General features: G+C 31.3%; 4 protein-coding genes and 1 long non-coding RNA gene across 5 annotated transcripts; 3 read left to right on the top strand and 2 right to left on the bottom strand.

Annotated features, from left to right (window-relative positions):
* Nucleotides 1–1,106: 1,106 nt before the first annotated feature.
* On the top strand, nt 1,107–2,009 carry LOC137808831 (uncharacterized). Its single transcript, XM_068610111.1, has one exon. The coding sequence runs from the start codon at nt 1,107–1,109 to the stop codon at nt 2,007–2,009; it is 903 nt and encodes a 300-aa protein (XP_068466212.1).
* Nucleotides 2,010–2,240: 231 nt separating this feature from the next.
* LOC137808830 (uncharacterized) lies at nt 2,241–5,424 on the top strand. Its single transcript, XM_068610110.1, has 7 exons — nt 2,241–2,337; nt 2,421–2,946; nt 3,061–4,159; nt 4,397–4,558; nt 4,659–4,715; nt 5,015–5,203; nt 5,248–5,424. Exons 1-7 carry the CDS (start codon nt 2,241–2,243, stop codon nt 5,422–5,424), a joined length of 2,307 nt encoding a protein of 768 aa, XP_068466211.1.
* A 3,822-nt stretch (nt 5,425–9,246) lies between these two features.
* LOC137806298 (serine/threonine-protein phosphatase PP1-like) lies at nt 9,247–11,037 on the bottom strand. Its single transcript, XM_068606324.1, has 2 exons — nt 10,441–11,037; nt 9,247–10,353 (listed from the first exon to the last, which is right to left on the bottom strand). Exons 1-2 carry the CDS (start codon nt 10,607–10,609, stop codon nt 9,620–9,622), a joined length of 903 nt encoding a protein of 300 aa, XP_068462425.1. The 5' UTR covers nt 10,610–11,037; the 3' UTR covers nt 9,247–9,619.
* Nucleotides 11,038–12,532: 1,495 nt separating this feature from the next.
* On the top strand, nt 12,533–15,381 carry LOC137806299 (PHD finger protein ALFIN-LIKE 1-like). The gene is made up of 5 exons (XM_068606325.1): nt 12,533–12,635; nt 12,719–12,751; nt 13,240–13,462; nt 14,710–14,830; nt 14,994–15,381. Exons 1-5 carry the CDS (start codon nt 12,551–12,553, stop codon nt 15,189–15,191), a joined length of 660 nt encoding a protein of 219 aa, XP_068462426.1. The 5' UTR covers nt 12,533–12,550; the 3' UTR covers nt 15,192–15,381.
* An 11,495-nt stretch (nt 15,382–26,876) lies between these two features.
* Nucleotides 26,877–27,332, bottom strand: LOC137805760 (uncharacterized). The gene is made up of 2 exons (XR_011080234.1): nt 27,207–27,332; nt 26,877–27,104 (listed from the first exon to the last, which is right to left on the bottom strand). It is a non-coding gene; the product is annotated as an uncharacterized lncRNA (long non-coding RNA).
* Nucleotides 27,333–27,792: the final 460 nt, after the last annotated feature.

Below are 27,792 nucleotides of genomic sequence, written 5' to 3'. Positions count from 1 at the left end.
GTCTACCTTTTTTTTAATAAAAAACTATTAAAAATGAAAGAAAGCAATGATTTTTTTTTAAAAGTCAAAACAAATTTATAAAGGATACGAAAAAAAAGTAAAAAAAATCCAAAAACAAATATCTTTTTCCCAAGAGATTTTTTGCAAAGATCTTACTGTGTCTGAAAATATTACAATTTTGGTAAATATTTCTTACAACCAATCATTTGAACCTGCACCGAATATAATTTAAAAAATTTAAAAATATCATTTTTTTAAATAAAAATTCAGAATTGAAATCAACACACTCCAGAAAATTATATCCATTAAAAATTATTGTATTTCGGAAACAAAAATCTGGAAATAAAAATCAAAATTCCATTCTAAATAAAAAATTCTGTAAGATAAAAAAAAAATTGGAACATATTCGGAAAAAGGGGTGGAGAATGTATTTTTATATATACTTCCATTTTATCTAAAGACATTTTCATCCTTTTTATAATGAAATTGGGTGCTTGACTATACATAAGATCTTTTTGCAACTTTCAAATAAAATCACAAGGGCAAAATGAATATTTTAAGTTATGGAATGCAGTTAGAAATTATGGGTGTAGGAAGCAAAAGTCTACATATTATTGTTGTTATTATTATTTTCAAATTAAACTACAAGTTTATGACAAAAAAATCTTAATTTTGCACTGTTTAAATGTTTAAAAGTATATATTATATTACTTTTAATGTATATTATTGAAGTATAAAATAACTTTATATATTAATAAAACATGCAGATATGACTTACATGATAAAACCTTTCAATTAAGGTAGATTTTGAAATGAAATACAAAGATATAAAATAGTTAGTCTATTTTTATTTTTAATTTCTTTTAATATAATAATTTTAATAAATAATTCTTTTTATCGTCAAATTAAAAGATACAAATAGACAATAATTGTAAAATTGTTAAAAGTAATTTGATTATTCCTTTTAATAAAGAGAATATATCCACAACTTTGCTTCTAAAAGTGTTGGAAAATCCTAAATTCAAACCCAGCCAACATATTTTCTCCGCTGTGTGCCTGCAAGAAACTAAAACGGTCCAGTTCTCGGATGCTAGATGTTACTCGCTATGGGAGATAACAAAGCTGGATGGTTGCATTACGAAGGGGATAATGGCGGAGGAAGCTTACTTTCGATGTGGCACACAGATGCTTTTATTTATGACAACCACGTTATGGGGAAGGGGTTTATTGCCGTGACTGGGAAGTATGTGAAAGCTAACTGCAGGTGTGTGGTGGTCAATGTCTACGCTGCCTGCTCTTTGAGGGAGAAGAAGATCCTGTGGGGGGAGTTATCACGAATCAAAATGGCATCTCAAGATATGATCTGGTGCTTAAGTGGAGATTTCAACGATGTTAGAAGCATTTGCGAAAGGAAAGGCGCGACGGAAAGGGGTTCTCAATCAAGCGAAATAAGAGGTTTCAACCGGTTCATTGATACCAACTTGTTGATCGAGCTCCCTTTTGTCGGTAAGCACTTTACTTGGTTCAACTCCAATGGGAAGGCCAAGAGCAGGCTTGATAGAGTCTTGGTATCGGAAGATTGGATGCAATTGTGGCCACTGTGCAAACAGTATGTGCAACGAAGGGAAGTTTCTGACCACTGTGCGTTAGTAGTAAAGGTTGTGGACAAGGACTGGGGTCCTAAGCCTTTTAGAACTATCGATGCATGGTTAGTAGAGAAAGGATTTATGGAGATGGTGAAGGATAGATGGTCTGATTACTATGTACAGGGGAGTAGCTTCATGAAGGTTAAAGAGAAAATGAAGCGTTTGAAGGGGGATTTAAAAGTATGGAACAGGGACACCTTTGGTAATTTGGAGACATCTAAAAAGAGGATTTTACAGGAGATAGAGGACCTTGATTGCCTAGATTGCAACGGTAATTTGTTGGGAAGTGATAGAATGAATAGGATCGAGTTAGTAGGACAGCTCAAGGAGATTGATGTTAAGATTGAGTCTCTTATGCGCTAGAAGACCAGAGTCAACTGGCTCAAGAATGGGGACTCATGTACAAAGTTCTTTTATTCATCACTGCGATGGAGAAGAAACAGGAATGAAGTGAAGGGCGTCGAGATAGGAGGTTTGTGGTGCGAGGAACCAAGCACGGTACGTGTCGAAGCAAGAAGATGGTTTGAGAATAGGTTCAGAGCAACAAAAGACTTACGGATAAGACTCGATGCAGTTGATTTTAAGTCTTTATCTATGACAGACAACCTGAGTCTGATTGAGGGATTCACTGAGAGGGAAGTAAGGGATGCGGTGTGGCATGTGAAGGCTCAAAAAGTCCGGGACCTGACGGGTTCAACTTCAACTTCCTAAAGAAAGGATGGAAGGTAGTAAAGGAAGATTTTTTGGGTGTGTTGAAGTTGTTTCATGAAACAGGTTGTATACCGAAGGGATGCAATGCGTCATTCATTGCACTTGTTCCTAAGGTAAGGAATCCTGTGTCTCTCGATTATTTCAGACCTATCTCCCTAGTTGGTGCCATGTATAAAATTATATCCAAAGTGTTGGCGGAAAGGATTAAGAAAGTGCTACCCACGATTATTGACGACTGTCAGTCGGCTTTCCTGAAGAATAGGGGGATCCTGGACAACGTTCTAATGGCTAATGAAGTGGTAGAGGACATCAGACGACGAGGGCAAAGTGGGCTATGCCTAAAGGTCGACTTCGAAAAAGCGTACGACTCGGTTAGATGGGAGTTTCTGTACGATATGATGGGAAAGATGGGGTTTCATAGGAAGTGGATCAGATGGATCCAGGGCTGTCTAGAAAGTGCCTCTATCTCTGTGCTGGTGAATGGGAGCCCGACATACGAATTTAAACCTGAGAGAGGGTTGAGGCAGGGAGACCCACTTGCCTCATTTCTTTTTTTGATAGTAGCGGAAGGCTTGTCAGGGTTGGTGAGGCAAGCTGTGTAGGCTAACTTACTATCCGGTTTGAGGGTCGGGAGAAAAGAGGTTGAGATAAGTATCTTACAGTTTGCTGATGACACTCTTTTCTTCTGTGAGGACTCTTTTAGCAATGTGGTGACTTTAAAGGCTATCCTCAGAGGGTTTGAGGTAGCGTCAGGCCTCAAGATAAACTTCCACAAGTCCAGGATTGCAGGTATTAATGTGCATAGGAACAATATCCTCTATTATCTGAGGACCTTGAATTGTGCGGAGATGACAGTACCTTTCAAGTATTTAGGGCTTGAGGTAGGAGGCAACCTGAGGAGCAAGAAGTTCTGGGAGCCAGTCATTGATAAGTTGGAGAGCAGGCTAAGCACGTGGAGAGGGAGGTTCTTATCAATGGCAGGTAGAATCTGTGTTATTAAATCGATGCTTACAGCAGTACCCCTGTATTACCTTTCCATGTTCAAAGCACCTGTTTCGGTTTGTAAGAACATCAAGCGTATTCAAAGAAGGTTTCTGTGGGGCTGGGGGAAGGAAAAGAAATCGATCTCATGGGTCAGTTGGGAAAATGTGTGCAAACCAAAACAGGAAGGAGGGCTGGGGATCATAGATATACGTGATTTCAATTATGCTCTGATGGCAAAATGGAAGTGGAGGTGGCTCTCGGATGAAAAAGGAAGATGGAAGGACATCTTGGAGTCGAAATATGGAGGAGGATGCGAGGGGACGAACCCACCAATTAAGCTGCAGTCTTGGTGGTGGAGGGACCTACATAAAGTTTGTATGGAGGGAGGAGGAGAGGGATGGTTCCAAGCCGAAATGGGCTGGAGGTTAGGGTGCGGTGACATAGTGAAATTCTGGGATGACGTGTGGGTCGGGAATACCAATCTCAAATTCGCGTTCCCCAAATTGTACACCATATCATGTAATCAGAATCAAACAGTGGAAGAGGTAGTCATGTGGGAAGGGGACGTTTGGCGATGGAACTTAAGATGGAGGCGGGCCAGGTTCGAGTGGGAGTCGGTGATGGAAACGGACCTAGTCTCATATATTTCTAGGGCTGTTATTACACGGCAGGAGCAAGACACTCGGGTATGGGGGATCAACAATAAGGGGTGTTTCTCAGTGAAATCAGCTTATGCGAGCATAAGAGGAGATGGCACCCGCAATGCTGTTTTTGACCTCCTTTGGAAGGCCAAGGCCTTTCCCTCTGTTCTGACCACTGTGTGGAGGTCCTTACTGGATAGACTACCAACTAGAGAATGCCTGAGTAGGAGGGGGGTGACGATGGAATCCACTTTATGCGAGTTCTGCCATTCTAAAATTGAAACCAGCCATCACTTATTTTTGGAGTGTCAAGTGGTCGTGCGTGTTTGGGACTTATGTCATAGATGGATAGGCATCCTTTTTGTTCAACACAATGTTATGAGTAATCACTTTGAAAGTTTCACTTTGATTCAGGTCAGTAACAAACAAGACTTGATTTGGAAAGGTATTTGGACTGCTATAGTACGTAGTGTATGGGAACATAGGAACTTGGTCGCGTTCAAGCAAGGAGTTGTAGATGCTAAAGAGATGTTCCAGCAAGCTCAACTGAAATCATGGTTGTGGATGAAGTATAAGGTATGCAGGTTCAATTACTCTTTTGTGGATTGGGTTTTAAACCCAATTTTGTGTATCAAGAGCTATAAGTAATGGACCTCCAAAGTAAAGTCCGGTACAGGAAAGGCAGAAGGGTCTGTGGAAGATTGAAAAATCTGTAGGCCATTTAGCATTTGTGGTAAGATCGTTGGATTGCAGGTGCTGTGTTAAATAGGCGTAAGCCAAGGCGCGACTGGGATGGATGGAGGCTCTGGTTCTGATCGTTCAGCGGAATGGCTTGGGCATGCTCGACGAGGTTGTTGCCTTGGTTTGGGGAGCACTATAATGAGCGGGGTATATGACTGTTACGTAACATGGTGCATGTATGGATTGGTATGGAGTAAGGATTGTAGGAAAGCCATGCTTACCACGCTATCCATAGCAGTCATCTATGCTGTGAGCACAGGAACATAGGGGATCCTGCTCTTTACTTGTCAGGGGAGGTATGAAGCAGTAAAACTTTTCTGTGAGGATTGGGTAGGACATGTTGTTTTGGGTTGTCCTGATGGGGCTGGGGGGTGGAGTGGAGGTGTTCATGGTGGTGAATGTAACAAAGGGGAGAAGTGGAACAAAGGACTGTTGGGGCTGTTATGTGTGTTGGCATTCGGTCTTGGAGATGTGAAGACCGTCAAAATGACAAAGTGATCAACGTGGTGTGTGGCTTTATGCAGGGTGACTACAGGGGCATAAGCTACCCAAAGGCATCTCAGCAGTATGGTAACTCCAGCAACATAGCTCTACTGGTTTTATGCAGTCAAAGCTCATTGCGGCAACCACGTATTCTATGTGATGTATCCTATAATGGTTCATCCTTAACTTTTCCTATGTTAGGTGTAGTAACTGTATAAGGGTTGGGACATCCCTTAAGTGTCCCTTTTTATTCTATTAATTCATTGCTGATAAAAAAAAATGTTGAGATAAGACGAATAATCTTGAATTTTGAATTTAATTCTTCAAAAGCTACAAGTTACTTTTATGGCTTTTATTTTGGTTAACAATTTTTTGGAAAAAAAAATTATATTTGGATAATAAGTAAACATTAGGTTTAAGTTGGGTAAAACTTTACACTAACCCATTTAATCCTTCAGGAAATGACTTTATAAGTAATTATTGTAAAATATAATAATTCTATAATTGGATAAAAATTGGGAATGCAGTAAGTAAAAGTCTTCTTTTTTGCATGTATCACAACAATTATGCATAATCACAAACCTTTTAAGAATTTTTTTTATATTATATATTAAACAAGAAAAAATCGTAGAAGAAATTTCTCTAATTATATGTATGTTCTCTTAGTAGATCAATTTCATTTGAAACTCTCTAAATTATTCAACTCTTGCTCTAGTTAGTAGGTTTGAGTAGCTTTTCAGTTCTCCACATGAAACTAAATTTAGAAAAAGGTGCAAATAACTAGCATTCCTTAATCTTACAAGGCATTGCAAGTAGAGAAAATTCTGCATGTAAAACACTTTTTAAAGAAGTAATAACTATGAGTAGTCGATATAAGAAATGGTACTACACCCTAACAGCATGGTTCCTGAATAAGATTGCAATGGTAAAATGTTGAAAAGCAAGAAATGAGATGGCAAGAAAGATAGAAACAAGTATAGAGAAATAAGAGTGAGAAGAGGTTTCAATTGATTCATTTTGTGATGTAGGACAAAATGCACATAGCTAAATCATGTTTACACAACCTGTAAGAGCCTATGAAATTAATTACATTAACAAGATAATCTGATGAGCACAATGACTTCTGAATATCAAGATTCAATCACCTAGTAGGCAAAGTGCCTGTCTCATGCTAAGCTCCACTTTAAGTGAAGGAAATTGCTCCAAATCATGCCACCTAATTCTATTTAAGTATGTCATGTGATTGCAGCTAGTCTGATCTTTCACATAAAAAAGAATTATTCTTATTACTGTATGTAGAGTGTGGTATGGTAGTCTGAAAGTGCATGTTTAGGAAAGTTCTAACGAAGGAAATACATGTTAAGTGTGTTTATTTGTGATCTACATTTCTTTCTTGGAACTTACATGGTGTATTGGTTCACACTCATCAATAGACAATACTATTCATAGTGAAAAGAGCATAAGTTTGCTTTAAAGCCATGACAACAAAATATGAGATAGAGAAGTTCAATGAGAATAATTTCTCATTGTGGAAGACATGTTAGAGTATCTCATTCCAGTGCGAAAGCTGAATTTCAAGCCCTTCCCCAAGGTGTGTGTGAAGGACTTAGGATGAAGATCATACTTGATGACCTTAAAATAAAGATTAGCATCCATATACAATTGTACTATGACAACAAGTCAGCCATGAGCATTGTCCATAATCTAGTCCAACATGATAGGACCAAACATATTGAAATCAACAAGCATTTCATCAAAGATAATCTTGATAGGAGTCTAGTGGCTAACACCCATGTCCCTACAGAACTTCAAATGGCGAACATTCACACTAAATGACTTTCTTGGGACAAATTCAAGGATCTTGTAAGCAAGCTGGGAATGATTGATATTCATTTACCAACTTGAGTGTTGTAAATAGTAGATTTCAATATTTATGATTAGAAAAAATATCTTTAGAATCCTCCAATTCAGTTTAGCATATTTTTTATTTCCTTATTTTTAAGATTTGACTATTATAAATAGAGAAGAAGAGAATGTAATTAGTATAAATAGAGAAGAAGAAGAATGTAATTAGTGTGATTGTTATACTTGAAAGGGGTTAATCTGAATGAGAGAAAATTTTATTCAATTGAATAATTTGAAACAATACTTCAGCTTCTATATATAGAGAATTCTAATCCTAAAGTATTGATTATAAAGACATCTCTCGAATCCTCTTACAACTTCTAACAATATACTTAATATCCTATTACTAACAACACTCTCCCTCAAGCTAGTGAATAAATATCTATCATTCTCAGCTTGCATATGAGATTATGAAATCGTTCAGTGGTTGTAAACAAGTATGCTATCTAAAGCCCAAATGGGACATAAGAATAGTGATAAGGCCACTATCCAATTTCTCTTTTTATAATTGGTTGATCTATATCTATGTGTTTGTTACTATCATGCTGAATTGGATTGTGAGCAACGGAATAACTAATGTATTATAACAAAAAAGAATAATAGATTTTTCACATGTCACTTTAAAATCATTTAGAATAGTTCTCAGCCATAAGAATTCACATACCTCATGTATCATTGCTCGGAATTCAGCCTATGTAAATTAGAGACCAAATTTAGAAACTAAATAATTGGTAGTTAAAATCTTGGTTGTTAATTAGATACCAATTTAGAAACTATTTAACAATAATAGAAACTAATTTAGAAACTAATTTTTTATTTAGTTTCTAAAATAGTCTCTAATTTAGTTACTATTACAACTAATTATTTTAATCTCTAAAAATTAGTTTCTATTTCATCAAGAGTAAACCAAAGATGATACATCTTCAACCCAAACTTTAAGATTGTGTTCATACTTCTCAAGAATGAGTTGAGTTTTACGGTGATTCTTTACCACAATGGGGGCATATTTGTCCTTGTCCTTTCTGACATTTATCTCAACACAATTTGTTTTTACCCTAATTGTTGTTGGACTTTTTCACCATAAAAAGGTATGTTTATCTTTGTGTGAGGCAATCAGAAGACAAACCATCCACTTTGGTATCATTACGAGTTTCACATTGGGTCAAAGCAAATCAACTAAAAAGAACATGATACCAACATTAACACAAAACCATACATGTTATTAAACTTTCTGATTTTTATTCAACGTAAAACTTTCAATTCATACTATTCTTAGTATTAGTTATTAATATCTTTTTATTGAGTGACTATTTACTTATATTATTTTGGAAAATTTTCTTTAAAACTCCAAACAGTAAAAAAACAAACACTTGAAAGCTCCTTTTAATAATATAATAATATTTTAAATTAAAAATAAAATAAAATAACTAAAATATTAATTTATTAGGATGTTGAGTGTATTTAATAATATAATAATCTTTTTAATTAAAAAATAAAATAAAAATAACTTAAATATTAATTTATTAGGATGTTGAGTGTATGTATTCCCTGTATATGTAAATGGTGTCAATATATGAACTTCCAACCTATGAAGTTCGGATACTTCTCTTAAATGACGTGTCGATGTCGAGTACTCGTATCGGACACTGACATTTGTATGATACTTGTAGGATACGTATCCGTGAAGTGTCCAATTCAAAAAATATTTGTTGGATTTCTGAAAATTCTAGTATGATTCTAACACAATTTTTAAAAAAAAAATACATTAATTTTAAAAAAAATCAAACTTATTGTATAAATTTTTATTATGATTATAATGAAAAACATATTTCTGCTCTAAAAAATAATCTAGAACATATTGTGCACATAAATCTTTATTAATAATTTATATAATTCATAATTATATAATATATAGATTCGTGTCCCATGTCTTATATCTTAGAGATTTTAGAGATTATACGTATTTTCGTATCCGAGTCGCATCAATATGTGTGTAGTGTTAGATACCTTCCTACACATGACAAAGCTGCTGAGTTTCAAGTGAAAAAGAAAGGATTGGACCATGATAAGCTGTAGGGAGTCACCATAGATAAAAACACTGCAATGGTATTATTTGGTGATTCATCTGTGCAAAACCCCAGAAAATACAAACGAGATATTGAGATGATGACATATTGATATTGAAGAAGAAGTAGAGTGCACCTGAAGTAGTGGAAAGTGCAGTGTTAACAGAAAATCCTTTATACAGGTTAGGAAAAGGATATATAGAAGTTGAATATATAAGAAAACGAAATGATACTACTATCTACCACTACTGGTACAGATTACTGGAAGTGGATTACTTCCACTTAAAAGCACTAGTCCTAATAACTTGTGTGGATGAAAGAATGAAAAACGTGGTATATATATACAGTGTTTTGTGGGATTTGAAAAAACAAAATTTTGGTCTGTGGGGGGTTGTTGGAAGCCATGGAAGGATGCAGAAAGTGTGGCGGGATTATGAAGTTGTCATGTGAGTTTTCCTCGCAAGCCCAAGGGTTTGATGATCTGAAAGGAGCAGAGCAAAGTTTCGTCGACGCACATGAGGGCGCCGGCGTTGTTGAACTCGCCGCAATAGTTTGGCGCGGAGAAGATGGTGACGAGCTGCCGGTCGGCGAAGAATTGGTAGCCGTCTTCGACGACCTGGTGGGCCCTGCAAATGAGATCGAGATCGTGTTTCTTGAGGAACTCGGCGACCTTGTCGGGGCCGAAGGTGTAGGAGACGCCCCTGTCGTTTTCGCCCCAGCCTTGGATGTCGGGGTCGGGGTCGGCCCAGAGGAGGTCACACAAGAGGCCCTGGTCGGGGACGTCGACGGGCCTTTCTATGGCTTTGATCTGGTTGAGGGTCTCCATGTCCGGCGAAAGGCCGCCGTGCATGCAGAGGATCTTGTCATCGATGAGGGCGGCGACGGGGAGACAGTTGAAGCAGTCGGTGAATATCTTCCAGAGGCGAACGCTGAATCTTCGCTTGCACTCGTCGTAGAAGCCGTAGATTCTGTTAATGGAGGCACACTCGTGGTTTCCTCGGAGAAGGAAGAAGTTCTCTGGGAATTTGATCTTGTAGGCCAGGAGCAGGCATATGGTCTCCACGCTCTGTTTTCCTCTGTCCACGTAGTCTCCGAGGAATAGGTAATTCGAATCCGGCGGAAAACCACCGTACTCGAACAGTCGCAACAGGTCTGGATACTGCCCGTGTATGTCGCCTGAAACAATCATTCAACTCTTTTACATCAATATCAATCAAACTCTCACTTTCATCTCAAATATGAACATGAATGAATTCCACTTACCGCAGACGTTTATGGGAGCCTCCAATTCCAGAAGATTTGGCTGGCACAGGAACAGATCTTTGGCCGTGCTGCAAAGGCTCCGAATTTCTGACTCCAGAAGGTGAATCCGTTTCCCCCTGTTCTTCCTTACTTCCAGAAGCCTCTCTATCAAACCATCCAATCCTTCCATTACCCTCCAATTCTCTTCTCTTTCTCTTCTCTTCTATTCTATTGCAGGATTTCTCTTCCCAAGCTCAAACTCATGAGCCAAAATTATGTTCTTTCACGCCCTCCCACTCATATAGAGCAAACAAATATTCCAAAAACAAAGCAATTTTGAGGACAGATATATTTGGGGTCTGGGGAAGCACATTTTTGTTTTATCAATTTGACTAATTTCTATGGCTCACAAGCTTAGAAGATAATGGAATGGAGAAGAGACATCCTCCTCCCACTACCTAAATTTAGAAAACCCTAATCAGTTTTTTTTATAGGCCTATTTAGTTAGTTAGTTAGTTGGTATACCAAGGCAAAAATTATCATTAATGTGGTACTAATTTCTTTAGAGTATGTTCCAAACAAGTTTTCTGTTATATTATAATATTATTGCAGTATAGTCTCTGCAATATGATTGTAAATAGGATGAAACTTGTTTACTTTTAAAGCTGCAATTGAATAAGAAAGTCTACTCAAGTGGAAAGTGCTTCTTCACCATTGGAAGGTTTGTTAAAGGTAGATGCTGGAAACATCGTTTGATTTGCTACTATCTCATAAATGCCTTATAGGATCTCTGAAGGCTTTGAAGATGAAGTTGAAAGATCTTTGGCTGGAGAAATCCTATTTCTCCCACCGGACATATAAATGAAATATAAATATATGTATTTGTATCTTTTAAATATTAAATTATTTATATATATATATATATATAAATATATACATGTTTTAAAGAAAAAAATTAAATATTTTTTAAAGAAAATAAAAATAAATATTGATATTTGAGATGGTTTTCTACATATTATTTAAAAGAAAAAAAATTATTATTAACGAATATCTTATTAATTAAATTATAACAATAATTAAATTATATAAAACATATCATTCATAATTCTATTAATTTTAAAAATTTACAAATTTTATTGCTATTTTCTTATTTGCATATTCTTATCTTATCAAGATTAAAAAAATAGTTTGCAAAGTATTATGATTTATTTGATTTTTATAAAAAAATAAAACTTGAATTACAATGTGAAATAAATAAAAAGTAACAAAAATACATAATGAAAGTGGAAGAAGAAAAAAAGAATTGTTTGGTGAGCCACAGATATTAGTAGTAGGAGTATCAGTAAAGCTAAATAATATATATATATATATATATAATTTTGTTTTTGGAAAAATAGTTTTCAAAACCAAACTAAACTATACTATTATTCTTAAAATTTATTTATAAAAAGGAATCATTTTTATATATATAGATATAATATATTCATATTTATTAAAATAAATTATAAATCTACACTCTTAATATAAATATGTGAATAATATTATTTGATTTTAAATATAATCATATGTGTATTTATATTTATTTAAAAGATATAGATAAATGTGTATTTGTATCTTTTAAATATCAAATTATATATATTTTAAAGAAAAATAAATAAATTTAAAATGTACTAATAATAAATTATATTAATAATAAATTGTATTGATGATATATTTATGAAGTTTTACTTAAATGTCTATTATATCTTAAAAGAAATTTAAAAATTAAATAATAAAATTAAATATATTAATAAAAGTAAAATTAATAATTAATTTTTTCCATTTTTAGTTTTTTTAAATTAAATATTAACTTTTTTTCTATTTTTAAATTTAAATAATTATAAAAATAATAAAATAATTAAAATAAAATATTAATATAAAGATAAAATAGGAAAAAAGTGTGTATAAAAAAACAGTTATAATAAAGAATCCATTTATATATATTTATATATAAGTGTAAATAATTAAAAAATAACTGAATTTTTATGAAATGTTTTTTTTATATCAAATTAAATCATACCTCATTTATAACACATTAATACACATTCTTCTACTCTGTATTTTTCTTCTCTTTCTCTTACCCTTCGGCTGCATGGCTTCCAAACCCCGCACAGTTGAAGAGATCTTCAGAGATTTCAGAGCCCGAAGAAACGCTATTATTCGCGCACTCACTCACGGTACTACTCTTTTCTTTAGAATGCCTCTTTCTTTTTCTTTCTCTCTCATTGTTTTTTTCACCCGTGCCTTTTTCTCTTCTTAGACGTTGATGAATTTTACGGACTCTGTGATCCAGGTAAAGGGTATTTTCTCAGCTTTTCCCCCTTAATTTTTGTACTTGGGTTTCTTTTACATGAAAAAAATTGGATTCTTTATTTGTTTATTTTTATTTTTTTGTTGGTATTTCGTTATGTTTTGCGAATTTGTGAAAAGCAAACTGAGGGTGTGTGTGAATTGTTCTGCATGCTTGTTCGAGTGAACAAGGTGGGGTTTTTATGACTCAGACTGAGAAAGAAACAAAAAGGGTAGATAGTAATGGGGAAAATGTGAGCTTTTGTTTTGCATGGTTCATGTACTGTTTAGTTAGCGTAAGAAAGTCAAATAAGAGTGCTGAGTTTGCTGTATGGCGTTTGGGTCTGGTAGTAGAGGGTAACATCCATGTTCATTTTTCTGGTTTTAATTTCAGTTAGGTTGAGATTGTTGATATATGTGGTTTTGTAATAATTGAATAATATGTTGTGTTCTTCCCTTAAATTTGAAGTTTTTCCTGTGTGTTTCCTTAAGGTAAGGAAAACTTGTGCCTCTATGGACATCCAAACGGGGTCTGGGAGGTAGCTCTGCCATCGGAGGAAGTTCCACCAGAGCTCCCAGAGCCAGCTCTTGGAATCAACTTTGCCAGGGACGACCTGAGCCGCAAGGACTGGCTTTCTCTGGTTGCTGTGCATAGTGATTCATGGCTGCTTGCTGTGGCCTTTTACCTTGGAACTCGGCTTAACCACAATGAAAGGTATTATCTAACATTGACACAGAGATGCATAAGCAATAATCCCGCTTCACTGTGGCTGTGTATTTAATGTAGAAGTTATGGTTATGAGTGGAATTCATGCTGGACATTCATCTAAACCATTATTTTAGAGTAAAGAGTCAAAAGAAATTCCATATATAAAAAACCTTAGATCAAATGCAGCATCCCTATAATAGTGGCTAGGTAGGTGTAATTTGGATTCTTCTGCCAATCCATCTTGTGTCATGCTTTCAATTTTCTGTCACATGGCAGGATCTTTTCTATTTTATATGCTTCTTATCTTATTGAAGGATTGTGAATATGGATGATGCTGTTTTCAGTATTTAGGCTATTACTTGTACTCAGTTAAACTTAATTTTTGTATAATTTTTCTGCTTATTAAAAAAAACTTTGGCTCGGTTATTAATTATGCATTTCTTGAATATTTTGATTTTTAAGCATTCATAAGTGTGCCATATAAATTAGTCATGTTAATATTTCGATCTTTTGATATAGTGGGTGATTGTCAATCAATTATTTGGGGTACCGTACTGTTATAACACTCTTGGAATTATTGGATTGAGCTTGCCACTAAGTCAAAAAAGTTATAGCCCATCTCACCTAGACAATTGATGCACCTTATAAAACAAATTCCCTTTAACAGTTATACTTTCAGGAATAAGACTTTTACTGTGATTTGTGCTACAATTCTCCCCTCAACAATTGTCTTACATCAACATTTGTCTTACAGGAAATTTAACTCATGATCTTAAGTGTGATAATTGAGCCTTCACTACTACTAGTCCAAAAGCTATAGTTAATTGTCAGAACACAATTTTTTCTACTTAAGATCATCTATTCAATTATGATTTTGAACTTTTGGATTGTAACTTAGCTCACTTAGTGTGGGATAATTGATGTAATTTGTAACATTTTTCTTCATTGAGAATAAATCTGTGATCTAACTTTAATATCAATTGTTACATCAAGTGTTTATTATAGATCAAAAGTTATAGTTGATAGTCAGATGATAGTAATCCAAGTGTCAAAATTAAAGAGGGGATCCAATGTATTAGATTGACAACTCTGCTCTTTTATTTAAACTAGAAATTTCTTCAATTTCCAATTGCAAGATATGTCAATATATAAAACTTATATTGGATATCTTTATTGTAGCACCCTGCTTAGCGTCTCCTGCAACTTGGCATATGGTTCTTTCTATCGATGTTTTCCTTGACTTCTAATGGCAGAAAACGCCTATTTGGTTTGATCAATGCTCTTTCCACCGTTTTTCAAGTTGCAAGTGGCAATAAACCAATTAAGGAAAAACTCTCCTTGGATAGTGGAAGCAAATCTGGTGTAACCATCGAGGTTAGTAGTTTCCTTTCCTTTTCCGGTGACTATTGTTTCTCCTGACTGGTTAAGTATTGGTTTGAAAATGCTAAAAGTTCCATAAAAACAAATAATAATGGAAGTAAGCATATATAAAAAAAATATGGTGGTTTTAGTTTTGTTCTGACAAAGAAAATCACAGGTAGCAATGAAAGGTGAGCATGCTAGAATATTTTGTGGAAGCTGTGGTGAAAAATACAATGGAGATGAACTTTGGATGGGGTGCGATATATGTGAGTGGTGGTACCATGGAAGGTGTGTTATGATCAACTCTGCAAAGGCTGACACCCTAAAACGGTATAAATGTCCATCATGCAGCTTGAGGAGGAGCAGATCATAGAGTGAAGGCAATGAAATGGGAATATGTGACTCAGCTGAATCTGTTTCATGTCTCACAAGATTCTTACTACACTTGTAGAGGTTCATGTAATGAGTATAGAATAGAGTATCACAAATTTCAATTGGATAATTAGTTGATGATATTTGCTTGAATCTACACATTGTAATTTTTGTTTAATTCAATGTTGTTTCACGAAGTTAAAGCTAGCTGTTTCATCGAAAACTTAATTTTAAAGAATTAAGATGAAAACAAATTCTATATAAGTTAATTTTAGTTTATAAAAAATCATTTTATTATATAAATTAATTTTAGTTTAAAAAATATTTTTATTTCATTGTCTTTAAGAAGTTGATACAAGTTTATAAACTAGACGTTGTTATACATTAGTTTCTTCTAAATATACTCTTCCATGAATAAATTTTAACAGGAGGAGAATTTTGTTTATTCATAATTACAGTTTTCAACAATGACTATTTCAACATTATACCTTTTGGACTTCTATCATATGAGTAAACTTTATTGTTAAAAAAGTTATTTTATAGTTTTTATCTTTTATTTATCATGATTTATAAATGAAATATAGTATAAGAAATTGTTGATTTAATTATTAGATATGGACATAGATATGTCCAACACACACGGAGATGGAAATAATGATTGAAAGTGAAGAAGAAAACTGGTCTGTTTATTATCACAGACGAAAGCAACGATTTTATGCATCATTAAGAGAAGTCACATGTTCATCCCCATGTGCTACCATGTGTCCTCTACGTTGATCTGAAATATTTTTGAACTCAATATCAAGTAAGCAAGGTAAAGAAATTATATTTTTGTGCTTATCATAATGAACATGGCTACATTGTAAGCTGCTAACTTGCTTGTTCATATTTTATCCAGAGACAACACAACAAGCTTTAGCTCTCCTCGGTGAGAATCTACATAAAAAAGTTCCCTTGGAAATGGTCAATGTTGTAACACAATTAGCACTAGAGGCCATAATCAAGCCATCACAGAAACTACCATGTGTAGAAATATGATTGCATTCCTGCTAAGACTTGGACCCAGACCTCTGCTACCAACAACTTTATCTGCTCCAATGGTGTTATCATAGATGATGAGGATGGAGGACATTGATTGAAGTGTTGGTCCACCCTTTTATTGATGTTGCTTAAAACAGGGAAGAAAATTAAAGATAAAAAGTTGGCATGGAAGCAGAGATTATAAGGGAAAATTGGAGGGGAGAATCATATTTTGAGGGGAGCATTATGAAGATCACAAAGAGCTTAAGTTCAGGGGAGCAAGTTAAAAAGGAGCAAGCTAAAAAGAATAGATTCGAGTCTACGCTTATTGTTTTTGCTTATGCTTACTTTGTAACATATTGATATTATATTTCTTATAAGCAAAACATAAGCTTTAGTTGTTCCTAGAAACCTTGTATCTTGATATAACATGTATTGATTCTGTAACAAACTAACAAAAGACTATATCTCACTGATATGTCTCACTAATGAGAAATATTCAACAATTTGATAACCTATCAAACTTGCACTTTAACTTATGATCTATGAAAGTTTGTACGAAGTAGAAATTGTTTGTGAAAACTTAAACTGTGGAATGTTTTGTATAGATTCATGTTTTATATAGATTCATGTTTTAACTACCTTCAAAATATGGAGATTGCCACGGAAAAAGTCTAACATCCCAAGGTTAGTTCTTTAAAATAGTTAAGTATAAAACACTATCACACTTATAAGATGACAGTTCTATAAAAACAACAAATCTTGTAAGACACGATTATTTTGTTTGATAGACGATATAACACTATGCAGGTTTTTCTCAAAGTTTGATATGATGCGCATAAAAACTATAACAACTATAAATTATCTTTTAACAACTACATTTTTCTAGAATCTATTTAAAACCTTCCATCCAGAAGAATGATAATAAGATAGAGGAGAGGACACATAATATCAAAATGTTGCTCAAAAGAAGAGCATTCCTCTAAGCCAAGAAAGCAGAGGTTGCACACTATAGCAAAAAAATTTGACAAGAGGATATCGAATGACCCTCAAGCTTAAAATTAAGATCAAAGCACTAGGATATAAAGGAGCTTTATGAAAAAAACTTCAATTGTTTATTCAGTTACATAGGAGAGTGAGCCTAACCATTGTATACGTCGAAAGACGCTACCTTCCCTAGAGAGCAAGATTATCTAAACAAGGAAAGAAAGCCTGACCATTGTATTTTCATCAAACATAATCCTTCATGGTCATATGACCCAAGGATTAGTAGATCACTAAAATACCAAACTTTCATATCTTAGCCAGTAGTGACTATTTGGAAAAGAATATTGAGGTTCAATCAAGAGTGACTTGAGTGAAGAATACTTCTTAACAGGGTAAGCCATGAGTGGCTCCGAAAGAATATTTGGTTAGCCAAGAGTGGCTAGGTGCAAAGAATATCCAAGGTTAGTTAGGAGTGTTTTGAGAAAAGAATACTTAAAGGGTTAGCCAAGAGTGACTTGTGTAAAAAAATAATCAATTAAGTCAAGAGTGACTAATGTCAAGAATATTCAAGGGGTTAGCTAGAAGTGACTACGAGCCCAAAGATTCACAACATTAGTCTGCCTACTTAAACTTGGTTGGCTGGTCAAGAACTGAATGTCTTGTGTGACAAACGAACCAATATAAACTATTATTTAAGTGTTCTCCCCTCCTTATATCCTTTACAATACATGTTATTATCATCTGCCCTAACCTTTGAAGTAGAGTTAACACTACAAGAAAATCATGAAATAAAAACCAATTTTTAGAGACCAAAATAATTAGTTACAATAGGAACTAAAAAAAAAATTGGTTTCTAAATTAGTTTCTATTATTTTCTATTATTGTTAAATAGTTTCTAAATTGCTATCTAATTAGCAACCAGGTTTTTGCTACCAAATTTAGAAACTAAATAATTGGTAGTTAAAACCTTAGTTGCTAATTAGATACCAATTTAGAAACTATTTAACAATAATAAAAAATAATATAAACTAATTTAGAAACCAAATTTCTTTTTAATTTCTAAAATGGTCTCTAATTTAGTTACTGTTACAACTAAAATTATTTTGGTTTTTACAAATTGGTTTCTATTTCATGATTTTCTTGTAGTGTAATATGTGAGTAAATATCAAATATGGTTTGAACAAAATACTCTTAAAACTTGGTATTTGGTTTGGTTATGAACTGGTTAGTTAGATGCAAATATGTATATCTGATGTGACCTTTTATACTAGAGAAAATAGGAGATTATAAGTATTTAATCCTAACAAGTCTATCATAGGCATGTATTATATGATTATTTGAGAAAAATATTTTTATGCTTAACCAGACGTAACTCTTGAAAAACTTTTAGAAAAATGTATTTTCTTATGTTTATTTTTTAATGAATCATCATATATCAAACTTGCATATGTGGAGTTAGATCAAACTTGCCTCTAGAGTAATGTATCAGACATGTGAATCATAGTTTGGTCTTCAAATAGAATATGAGTAAATGAAATAAAATACATTATTCTTTTGAATTAGTCAATTACATCTAATATGACATGGTAGATAAAAGATTTTGAGTTTGATTTTTGGCACACCAAATCTTCATCTTAACTTCATTAATGGAGCTATTGCAAAGATTATTAAAATTCAATAAAATCACAATTGAACTCTCTCCCTTACGCGGTAAATTTTTGTATAGAAATATAGATTTGTTTATACTTAATATTTTATATGTGAATAAATTAATTATATAACATGTACATAAACTTCACATCACAATTAAAATATATAAATTTATATTACATGTTATTATTAAAATTTAAAATAGTTATTCAATACTAGTCATTCAAATTTTAAAATATTTGAATTAAAATATATAATCATATATATTATACTTAAAAATGTTCAATTTTATAAAAATTATACTATTTTTATATCTAATTATTAGTTGAATTAATTAATTTCTCATTGATTAAGATTAACAGTTAAGCATAAGGAAATATTTTTCTTATATACTAATAGTCAGTAAAATGACATAAAACAATATTACACTGTGTTAAGGCTTGATTAGATGCTAATGTTATTGGATTGAATTAAGTTATTCATATAGTTAAAATCTAATTAAAATATCGTAAATAGGTTGATATTATGATGTACAAATTTGTTATTTAAAACTTCTAATCTTTCGTACATCTTTATTAATTAAATAATCAAAATAGATGGTGTTGATTGGACAGAAAAACAAGCAAATAAAATATTTTGTAGTGAAAAATGCCTACATGAAAAAAATTTAATGAAATATAAAAACATTAAACTTAGTTTGTTCAAACTTCTCTATTAGAGATAAAAACCTCAGGCAAAATTTAAAAACCAAATCTGATTATTGTTTCTTAATTTTTTGAAATGCACAACAGTATATAATTGATGTTAGTAATTTAAAAACCATCCTTATATTTGATAATGTAATTTAAAAGCCAACATAGCAAAGAGAAAACTCAATTTCTCACAATTCTTTAGCAATTAAGCTAATATTCATTCAATAATACTTAGAATTCATACAAAGAATGCACTGTTTATTGCATTCACACAAAAAGTGAACCTGAGTTAGAACAGCAGCATACATCTATAGTGCATAGCCCTGTCTTATAACCTAAACTTTGGCAATGGCCAGCACAGTCAGGAAACTGAGAGCATGCTCCATGACAAGAGGGTGTGCTGCTAACACCTGCATTATAATCAGAACTTGGAATTATGAACAATAAATACAAATCAAATTCAAATTATTGTACAAATAAATTCAGTTTCTGAGAGTTGTTTTTGTTCATACCAGATGAAAATAAAACAATGAACATAGCTGCAAGGATAAGATTTAGCAGAATCACTGAGAGATTTGAACGAGCCATTTTTGTATATGTAGAACTCTGAATCTTGTGTATGGGTTTAGAGTTTAAACTTTTGTAATATATGTTTTCATATGAATTTGTCTCTATTTATAAGAATATCATTTGTAATTTATTAATTAACATTTACTGTATAATATAATATATTTATTAAAAAGCAATAATAATATACATATTTTTCATTTGCATTGATTAAATATATAATATATTTATTAAATGTAATATTACCAATTAGTTTTTGTAATTTATTAATTGACATAAAATTGTATATAATAGTTAAAATTTTCTAAACTTGCACGCTATAAATAATTACAAAAATTAATATTAACAATTGTTTTTTTTTATAATTTATTAATGGACATAAAAGCATTACATATGTTTTTTTTTAAAAAACTACCAAATTAGTATATCATCACAAGTAATTACAAAATTAATATTAGCAATTATTCTTTATAATTTATTAATGGATATAAACGTGTAAATAATATATTTTGAAAAGCTTCCTAATTTGTATTATAGAAAATGACAAGATGATAAAAGATGCTTAATATTCTCAAAAGTGAGTTATTTTAAGATAATTTTTAAATAAATAAATATTTATAAATATAAACTAGATGATTACTTGTACTTCTCTTTGATGGCAAGTTATCCATAATGATTAAAGATGTTAGACAAAAGCTTTGTCACGGTAAATTTTTTATTGGGTAATTTTTTTATAGAAACATATAGATTTGTTTATACTTAATATTTTATATGTAAATAAATTATATAACATGTAAATAAACTTCACATCACAGTTAAAATATATAATTTATATTACATATTATTAAAATTTAAAATAGTTGTCCTGGTCATTCAAATTTTAACTTATTTGAATTAAAATATATAATTATATTATACTTAAAATGTTAAATTTATTAAAAATATACTATTTTCATATCCAATTAATTAGTTCCTCGTTGATTAAGATTAACAGTTAAGTATAAGGTAATATTTTTCTTATATACAACTGGACATTGAAATCACATAAAACATTATTACATTGTAAAATGGTAAATACTTAATAAGGCTTAATTAGATTTTATGGTTATTGGATTGAATTAAGCTATTTATATAGTTAAAACTTAATTAAAATAATATAAATAACATTAGTAAAATAGTACATTAACCACCGTTAAAAAGAGCACATCATTATTTTGGATGTTGTTAGAAATGAATTATCACGTGTAACTTTTAAAAAAAATTATTTTTAAAGATGATTTTTCATGGAATCGTCGTTATAAGTGTGTGCATGTGTTTAATTTAAAAAAATTATATGTAAAGACGGTTCAGATGGAACCATCATTATATGTCGATTTTTTTTAAAACAAAATGTTTTATTTTATATATATACACCTCAAACTTGCATAAAATATCTAATCTCCAAAAAATAAAAGTATTTAATATCATAATTTAAATATGAAAAATACATACAACAAATTAAGTACATATAAAACTCTACAAAAAGTTTTGCTAATATATGAAAAAGTTTTATGTCATTCTAATAATTTATCAATCTTAAAGTGTTATACATGGTTACAAAATATTTTGACCATGCTGTCCTCACATGCTCTAATGCTTGTGAATTTAGCGATTGTGGGTCATTGAAAAACTGTGTACATTTGAATTTTTTTTGAATTAGTGCATGAATAATAAATCCCAAATTTTAAAGTGTTTTTTGTATTGAAGTATTAATTGATCCCAACCTCTATCAGTTTCAACTTGCATAATAGTTGACATCCACTGCATAACATAATAATCACACTCATAACTTCCAGATTGCCTATTACATTGCATGTGAAAATAAATGTTATCAAATGAATGAATGAGACACATTAAAGTGAGTGAACAAATATACTTTAAATACCTTAAGGTGCATCCAAGTGAGTCTTTTTGCGTTTGCACTTCCCTTCCCACTCAACATGTTATATCCAGAGTAAGCTTTGAAATAATAAGATTTCTTGTTTGAACACATAACATTATTATAATGTATAAGTAATAATAAATGTAAAATGAAATTGTCGTACCTATCTATAATATGTTTAAAATAGTTAGGGGATTTCTTATGCAATGAGCAAAACCATGCAGCGGTATGACCTTGAACAAATATGATCAATAGTGGCCAATGACGCCTATATAACAAATCAATTAGTTTCTCTTATTTCAATAATTTAGTATAACTTATTTAATAAATATGGACTTACTAATGAATATACGGAGCAAAATAAATTCATTTTCCTCCATTCTTTAAGACAATGGTGATGTATTGTGTTTCTGACTTCTTGTTTCCAAGTGATTGAATGAGTTGAGGGTCTAAAAACCCATATATATCTTGTTTCCCCTTATTGAATAGCATAATCCACAAATATACGTAAATTTCAATATGTTAGTACTAATATATATAATAAATCAAAAGTATAAAGATTTTAATAATTGAACTTACATTATCCATAATTGCAAAATTGTTATGTTAATCTTATGATTTTTCCGGATGCAAGGTCCAACAAATCAGACATGTGAAAGTACAAGGATACATCACTACGCCTTCCAAAAACATTGGCATCCCATGGAACCTCTACGACGGTTGTATCTAAAGTTGTAGCAACTTTCACCAATGCTGCCAAAGAATCATCAATGGAGAATTTTTTTTCTTCTTTTGCAGAGGTAGTTTTGTCTTAGGTTTCTGCTACTCATCAACAACAAACAAACAAACTTCAGATTGAACAAAGTAAAAATAATTACAAACCAGAATATCTTGCCAAATCATGTTTCTCTCGTTGACGTGATCCCAAGAATCAGTTAAGATAAAGATCCTTTCACAAGCAACTACTCTAAGATAACTGCTAAAATTCTTTGCATATGGCCCAGTCCACACCAATGTTAACATCAATAGGCAATGATATTTTTTCACCTCTATTTATCTTCTTAGACATACTCTTCAATCTTGTAGGTCCTCTACCCGTTCTTGAACGAGGACCTTCGTCACCTGCCATGTTCCTGTTATTAAACAAATATGATAAGCATCAAGAATATGAAATATAATAAAAATTATATATTCTAAAACTAAATATGAAACACATGCGCATACAAATATATATTCCTTCGTCATGATCATTTCGAGTTGCATGTACAACATCAACAACACCCTCGTACTCTTTATTGATCGTCGTTCTTGTAAATGATTCAATCTAACAAATGTCATTGTTTGTATCTTCATCTTCTGGGTCATTATGTTGCTTTTTTCCATGTAGCACAACAAACCAGTGTTAGGACGTAGGATCTTGGATATAGAAAACTTAGGAAGCTTGATATGCCATTATGAATGGTTCCTCATGATAACCTATCTTTCGAAAGTCAACCAGAGTCATTCCTGATTCATCAACTTTAACATCAATTTTATTGTCAACCCACTTGCATTTGAAAACAGGTACAATAAACTTGGTATAATTAACTTCCCAAATCTCTACAATGACACTGTAATAAGGCATTGATCCTACAACAGGACTTTCATTCTTTTAAGTTGAAAACTGCATAAACTCTTCCTCCAAAGTGACTCCACTATTTTGCATTGTACTCATATCATCTTGAGACTTTATGTAAAACAAGCAACCATTTACTTCATAGCCAGAACAACATAAAACATCAAACTTGAGACTGTTTGCAAGCCATGTTAATGTTTCATATGTTGATGGATCATTCATGATTTGATGCTTAAACCATGACATGAAAGTTATGTTATGCTCAATTAACACTCATTTTTCTTATTGTCTTGGATTCTTATATTTGACAATGTCTTTGTGTGCATCTAAGTATGGTAACACCTCATCAGTGTTATTCAGAATATACAAATGTGCTTGCGAAACTTCTTCTCTAGATTTGCTTATGACATGTACACCCTTTGAAGATTTACTTATCAATCTACTATAGTGTCAACATTTTTCATCGTAAGTCTAAATTGAACTTTAAAAGACTACATGACGTTTGACAAGGAATATGATCAATAATGATCAACATCAAAAACACAAAACAACCATACAAATGAAATGATATTACTTACCAAACTCGAAAAGGAACTCACTATAAAGAAGTGAAGCAACAAAGAGATGAACATGTTTATGGAAGAAAATACACAAATGAGGAGGAAGCTAGAAGAAACCTCCAAAACCTGTACTAAGAACCTTTAAAAGATGGACAAAGATGCGCCTAATTATTCTTGAATGCCTCCATTCATCCCCTGGAATAACACTAAAAGAAGTTGAATCACATATATCTAAACTTAAGCCCACACCTCTTTGTACTTAGGAGGATCCTACGACCTCTTTTTGTGGATGGAAAAATGGAAAAAATCCTACCATTAAACTAGAAAGGCATGTCCATCGACGATTATAATGTAAGTTCACAACTTAACACATGACGTTTATATTACTCAAGTCAGCTTTTTAAGATGGATGTGAAATATATACATTAAATTAGTTTACTGGATTATTAGTTTTATATTATTTATTATTGAAATTTAGGATAATTATCCAAAACTACTAATCCAAGTTCTAACAAAGGTAATTACAACAAGTAAAAAATTAATAAATGAGTATTTCAGGGATATTTCAACCTTATTATAAATTACATGTCATCCATATAAAAGAATACCTACACCTGTTATATCTGGTGTTACCCATAATACATACATAGTTTTTCTTCCTAATGATAATTACATATATTAGTGTGTGCGTAATCCAATTTCTCCATTCTTCGGACTATCTATTACAACACTCAAATTAACATATAAAATTAATTGTAGTGTGCTCTGCCATAGCATAGTCCTATACAATTATACATCTTTATTTCGTCAAATTGTCTTTCTCTACGTTTTATGTTACCGTGCCCCTTTTTGTCTATTTTTTTTCACTTTCCATCGCTTGTGTAGCCAATTCCATCCTCGTACTAGTTCAGTAAGTTATTTTTTCACCTGCACACGTTGGACCAAATACCTTTCCCAGCTATATTACCATGTACCATACTCAATCAAAACATAACAAAATCATCACAAATCTACCTCTTTGTACCGTCCTAAGCAAGTGAGTTTTAAGAACCGCCCGATTTCTTCTTAATAGTTTTCAAATAGCTTATTGGGTCCAAACACCAGCTAGAATACTCAAATGGTAACCCCTTTCCATTTTTGGTAATCCAAGATCATGATTTCAATTGTGTTATAGCGAACATCTCCATTGAATCAACTCTACTATATATTATTAAAAATGATGTTATTCTCCTATTTCCAAATTTCCACCACAATTGTTATTCACATACACCCCACGCATTATTCTCCTAAATTGATTTAAGTGATTTTTCATATTATGTTGAATTGTGTGTTCCTCAATCCATCTAAAATATAAACCCTATACCCTAAATGTAATTACATTATTTTTTGAAATATTTAATTAATAGAAATTATATTATTGTTTATAATTACCTTAACTAATAATTATCTTCATTCCTAAACTATATTATTTTAGCATTGATTAAAGATTAATAGTTAAGTTTATCTAATTGATATTTTTTATTTTTATAGCATAAATATTTTTTTAAAATTATCGTCAAATTACACTTATTGAGAAATTGATTATATTTAACGATAAGTATATTTTTAAACCGTAACAATAAATATGATTTAAGAAATTCAAAACTTATTTATATTTAAGCGCACCAAAAAATACTCTTATTGTTTCCTAGATATTTAAGTGTCTAGAGAATATAACGGGGTATTTTAATGAACTAAAAGTTAAAAAAAAAAGTTGCACTTAGTCTTATAATTTTGTTAAATCATTAAATAAAAAAATGAAAACTAATATTTAATGAAATTAAGGGAAACATACAAGAAGATATACAATAATAAAGTCTCATAAATGTTTCGTATTATTCAACAATATTATTCTTTTATATTATCATATGTTTGAATGAATTAAATGTATTTTACTGTTTGTATTATTTAATTTAACTTAAAGGTATTAAATAAGTAAATATATATTCACTAATTTTTTCTAGAATATTTTCACAATTTATTAATTTTAATTCATTATTTTTTCTTGTTTTGATGTATTGTATAGTTTAAGTTCCATATTTTTTAAAAACCAATTAATATTTAGTTATATTTAAACAAATACACACACACACACATATATATATATATATATATATATATTAAATTAAAAATTACCCATTTATTTATGAAATTAGGGTAGATTGCACAATTTTTAAATTTAAATCTGTTATAAATTTGAATTATATTATATATTAATATCATTAATTTATTTTATTTTGAATATGTAACTTTGTAATCAATTTTGTTATTTAAAACCTCAAATCTTTCATACATCTTTACTAATTAAATAATCAAAATAGATAGTGTTGATTGGACAGAAAAACAATCAAATGAAATAGTTTGTAGTAAAAAATGCCTACATGAAATTTTTTAATGAAATATACAAATTTTAAAGTTACTTTGTTCAAAACCTCAAACTTAGTTTGTTCAAACTTTCTCTATTAGAGAAAAAAATCTAAGGCAAAATTTAAAAACCAAAGTCTGATTATTGTTTTTAAATTTTTTGAAATGCACAACAATATATAGTTGATGTTAGTAATTTAAAAACCATTAAATTGGATAATGTAATTTAATATATCAGTAAAGACAACACAGTAAAATAGAGAAAACTCAATTTCTCACAAATTCTTTAGCAATTAAGCTAATATTTATTCAATAATACTTAGAATTCATAGAAAGAATGCATTGTTTATTTGCATTCACACAAAAAGTGAACCTGAGTTGGAACAGCAGCATACATCTATAGTGCATAGTCCTGTCTTGTAACCTAAACTTTGGCAATGGCCAGCACAGTCAGGAAATTGAGTGCATGCTCCTTGACAAGAGGGTTTGCTGCTAACACCTGCATTATTATCAGAACTTGGAATTATGAACAATAAATGCAAATCAAATTCAAACTATTGTACAAATAAATTCAGTTTCTGAAAGTTGTTTTTGTTCATACCAGATGAAAATAAAACAATGAACATGGCTGCAAGGATAAGATTTAGCAGAATCACTGAGAGAATTGAACGAGCCATTTTTTGTATATGTAGAATTCTGAATCTTGTGTATGGGTTTAGGGTTTAAACTTTTTATGATCTATCTTTATTTTGTAATATATGTTTCATGAATATGCCTATATTTATAAGAATATCATTTGTAATTTATTAATTAACATTTACTTAATATAATATATTTATTAAAAAGCAATAATAATATATATAATTTTCATTTATATTGATTAAATATATAACTTATTTATTAAATGTAACGTTACCAATTAGTTTTTATAATTTATTAATTGACATAAAATTGTATATAATAGTTAAAAATTTCTAAACTTGCACACTATAAATAATTACAAAAATTAATATTAACAATTGTTTTTTTTAATAATTTATTAATGGACATAAAAGCATTACATATATTTTTTTTTTTAAAAACTACCAAATTAGTATATCATCACAAGTAATTACAAAATTAATATTAGCAATTATTCTTTATAATTTACTAATGGATATAAACGTGTATTTAATATTTTTTTTTAA

This window comes from Phaseolus vulgaris, chromosome 3 (assembly GCF_000499845.2).
Source record: "Phaseolus vulgaris cultivar G19833 chromosome 3, P. vulgaris v2.0, whole genome shotgun sequence".
Lineage (NCBI taxonomy): Eukaryota > Viridiplantae > Streptophyta > Magnoliopsida > Fabales > Fabaceae > Phaseolus > Phaseolus vulgaris.
This window is presented reverse-complemented; position numbering and strand designations above follow the sequence as displayed.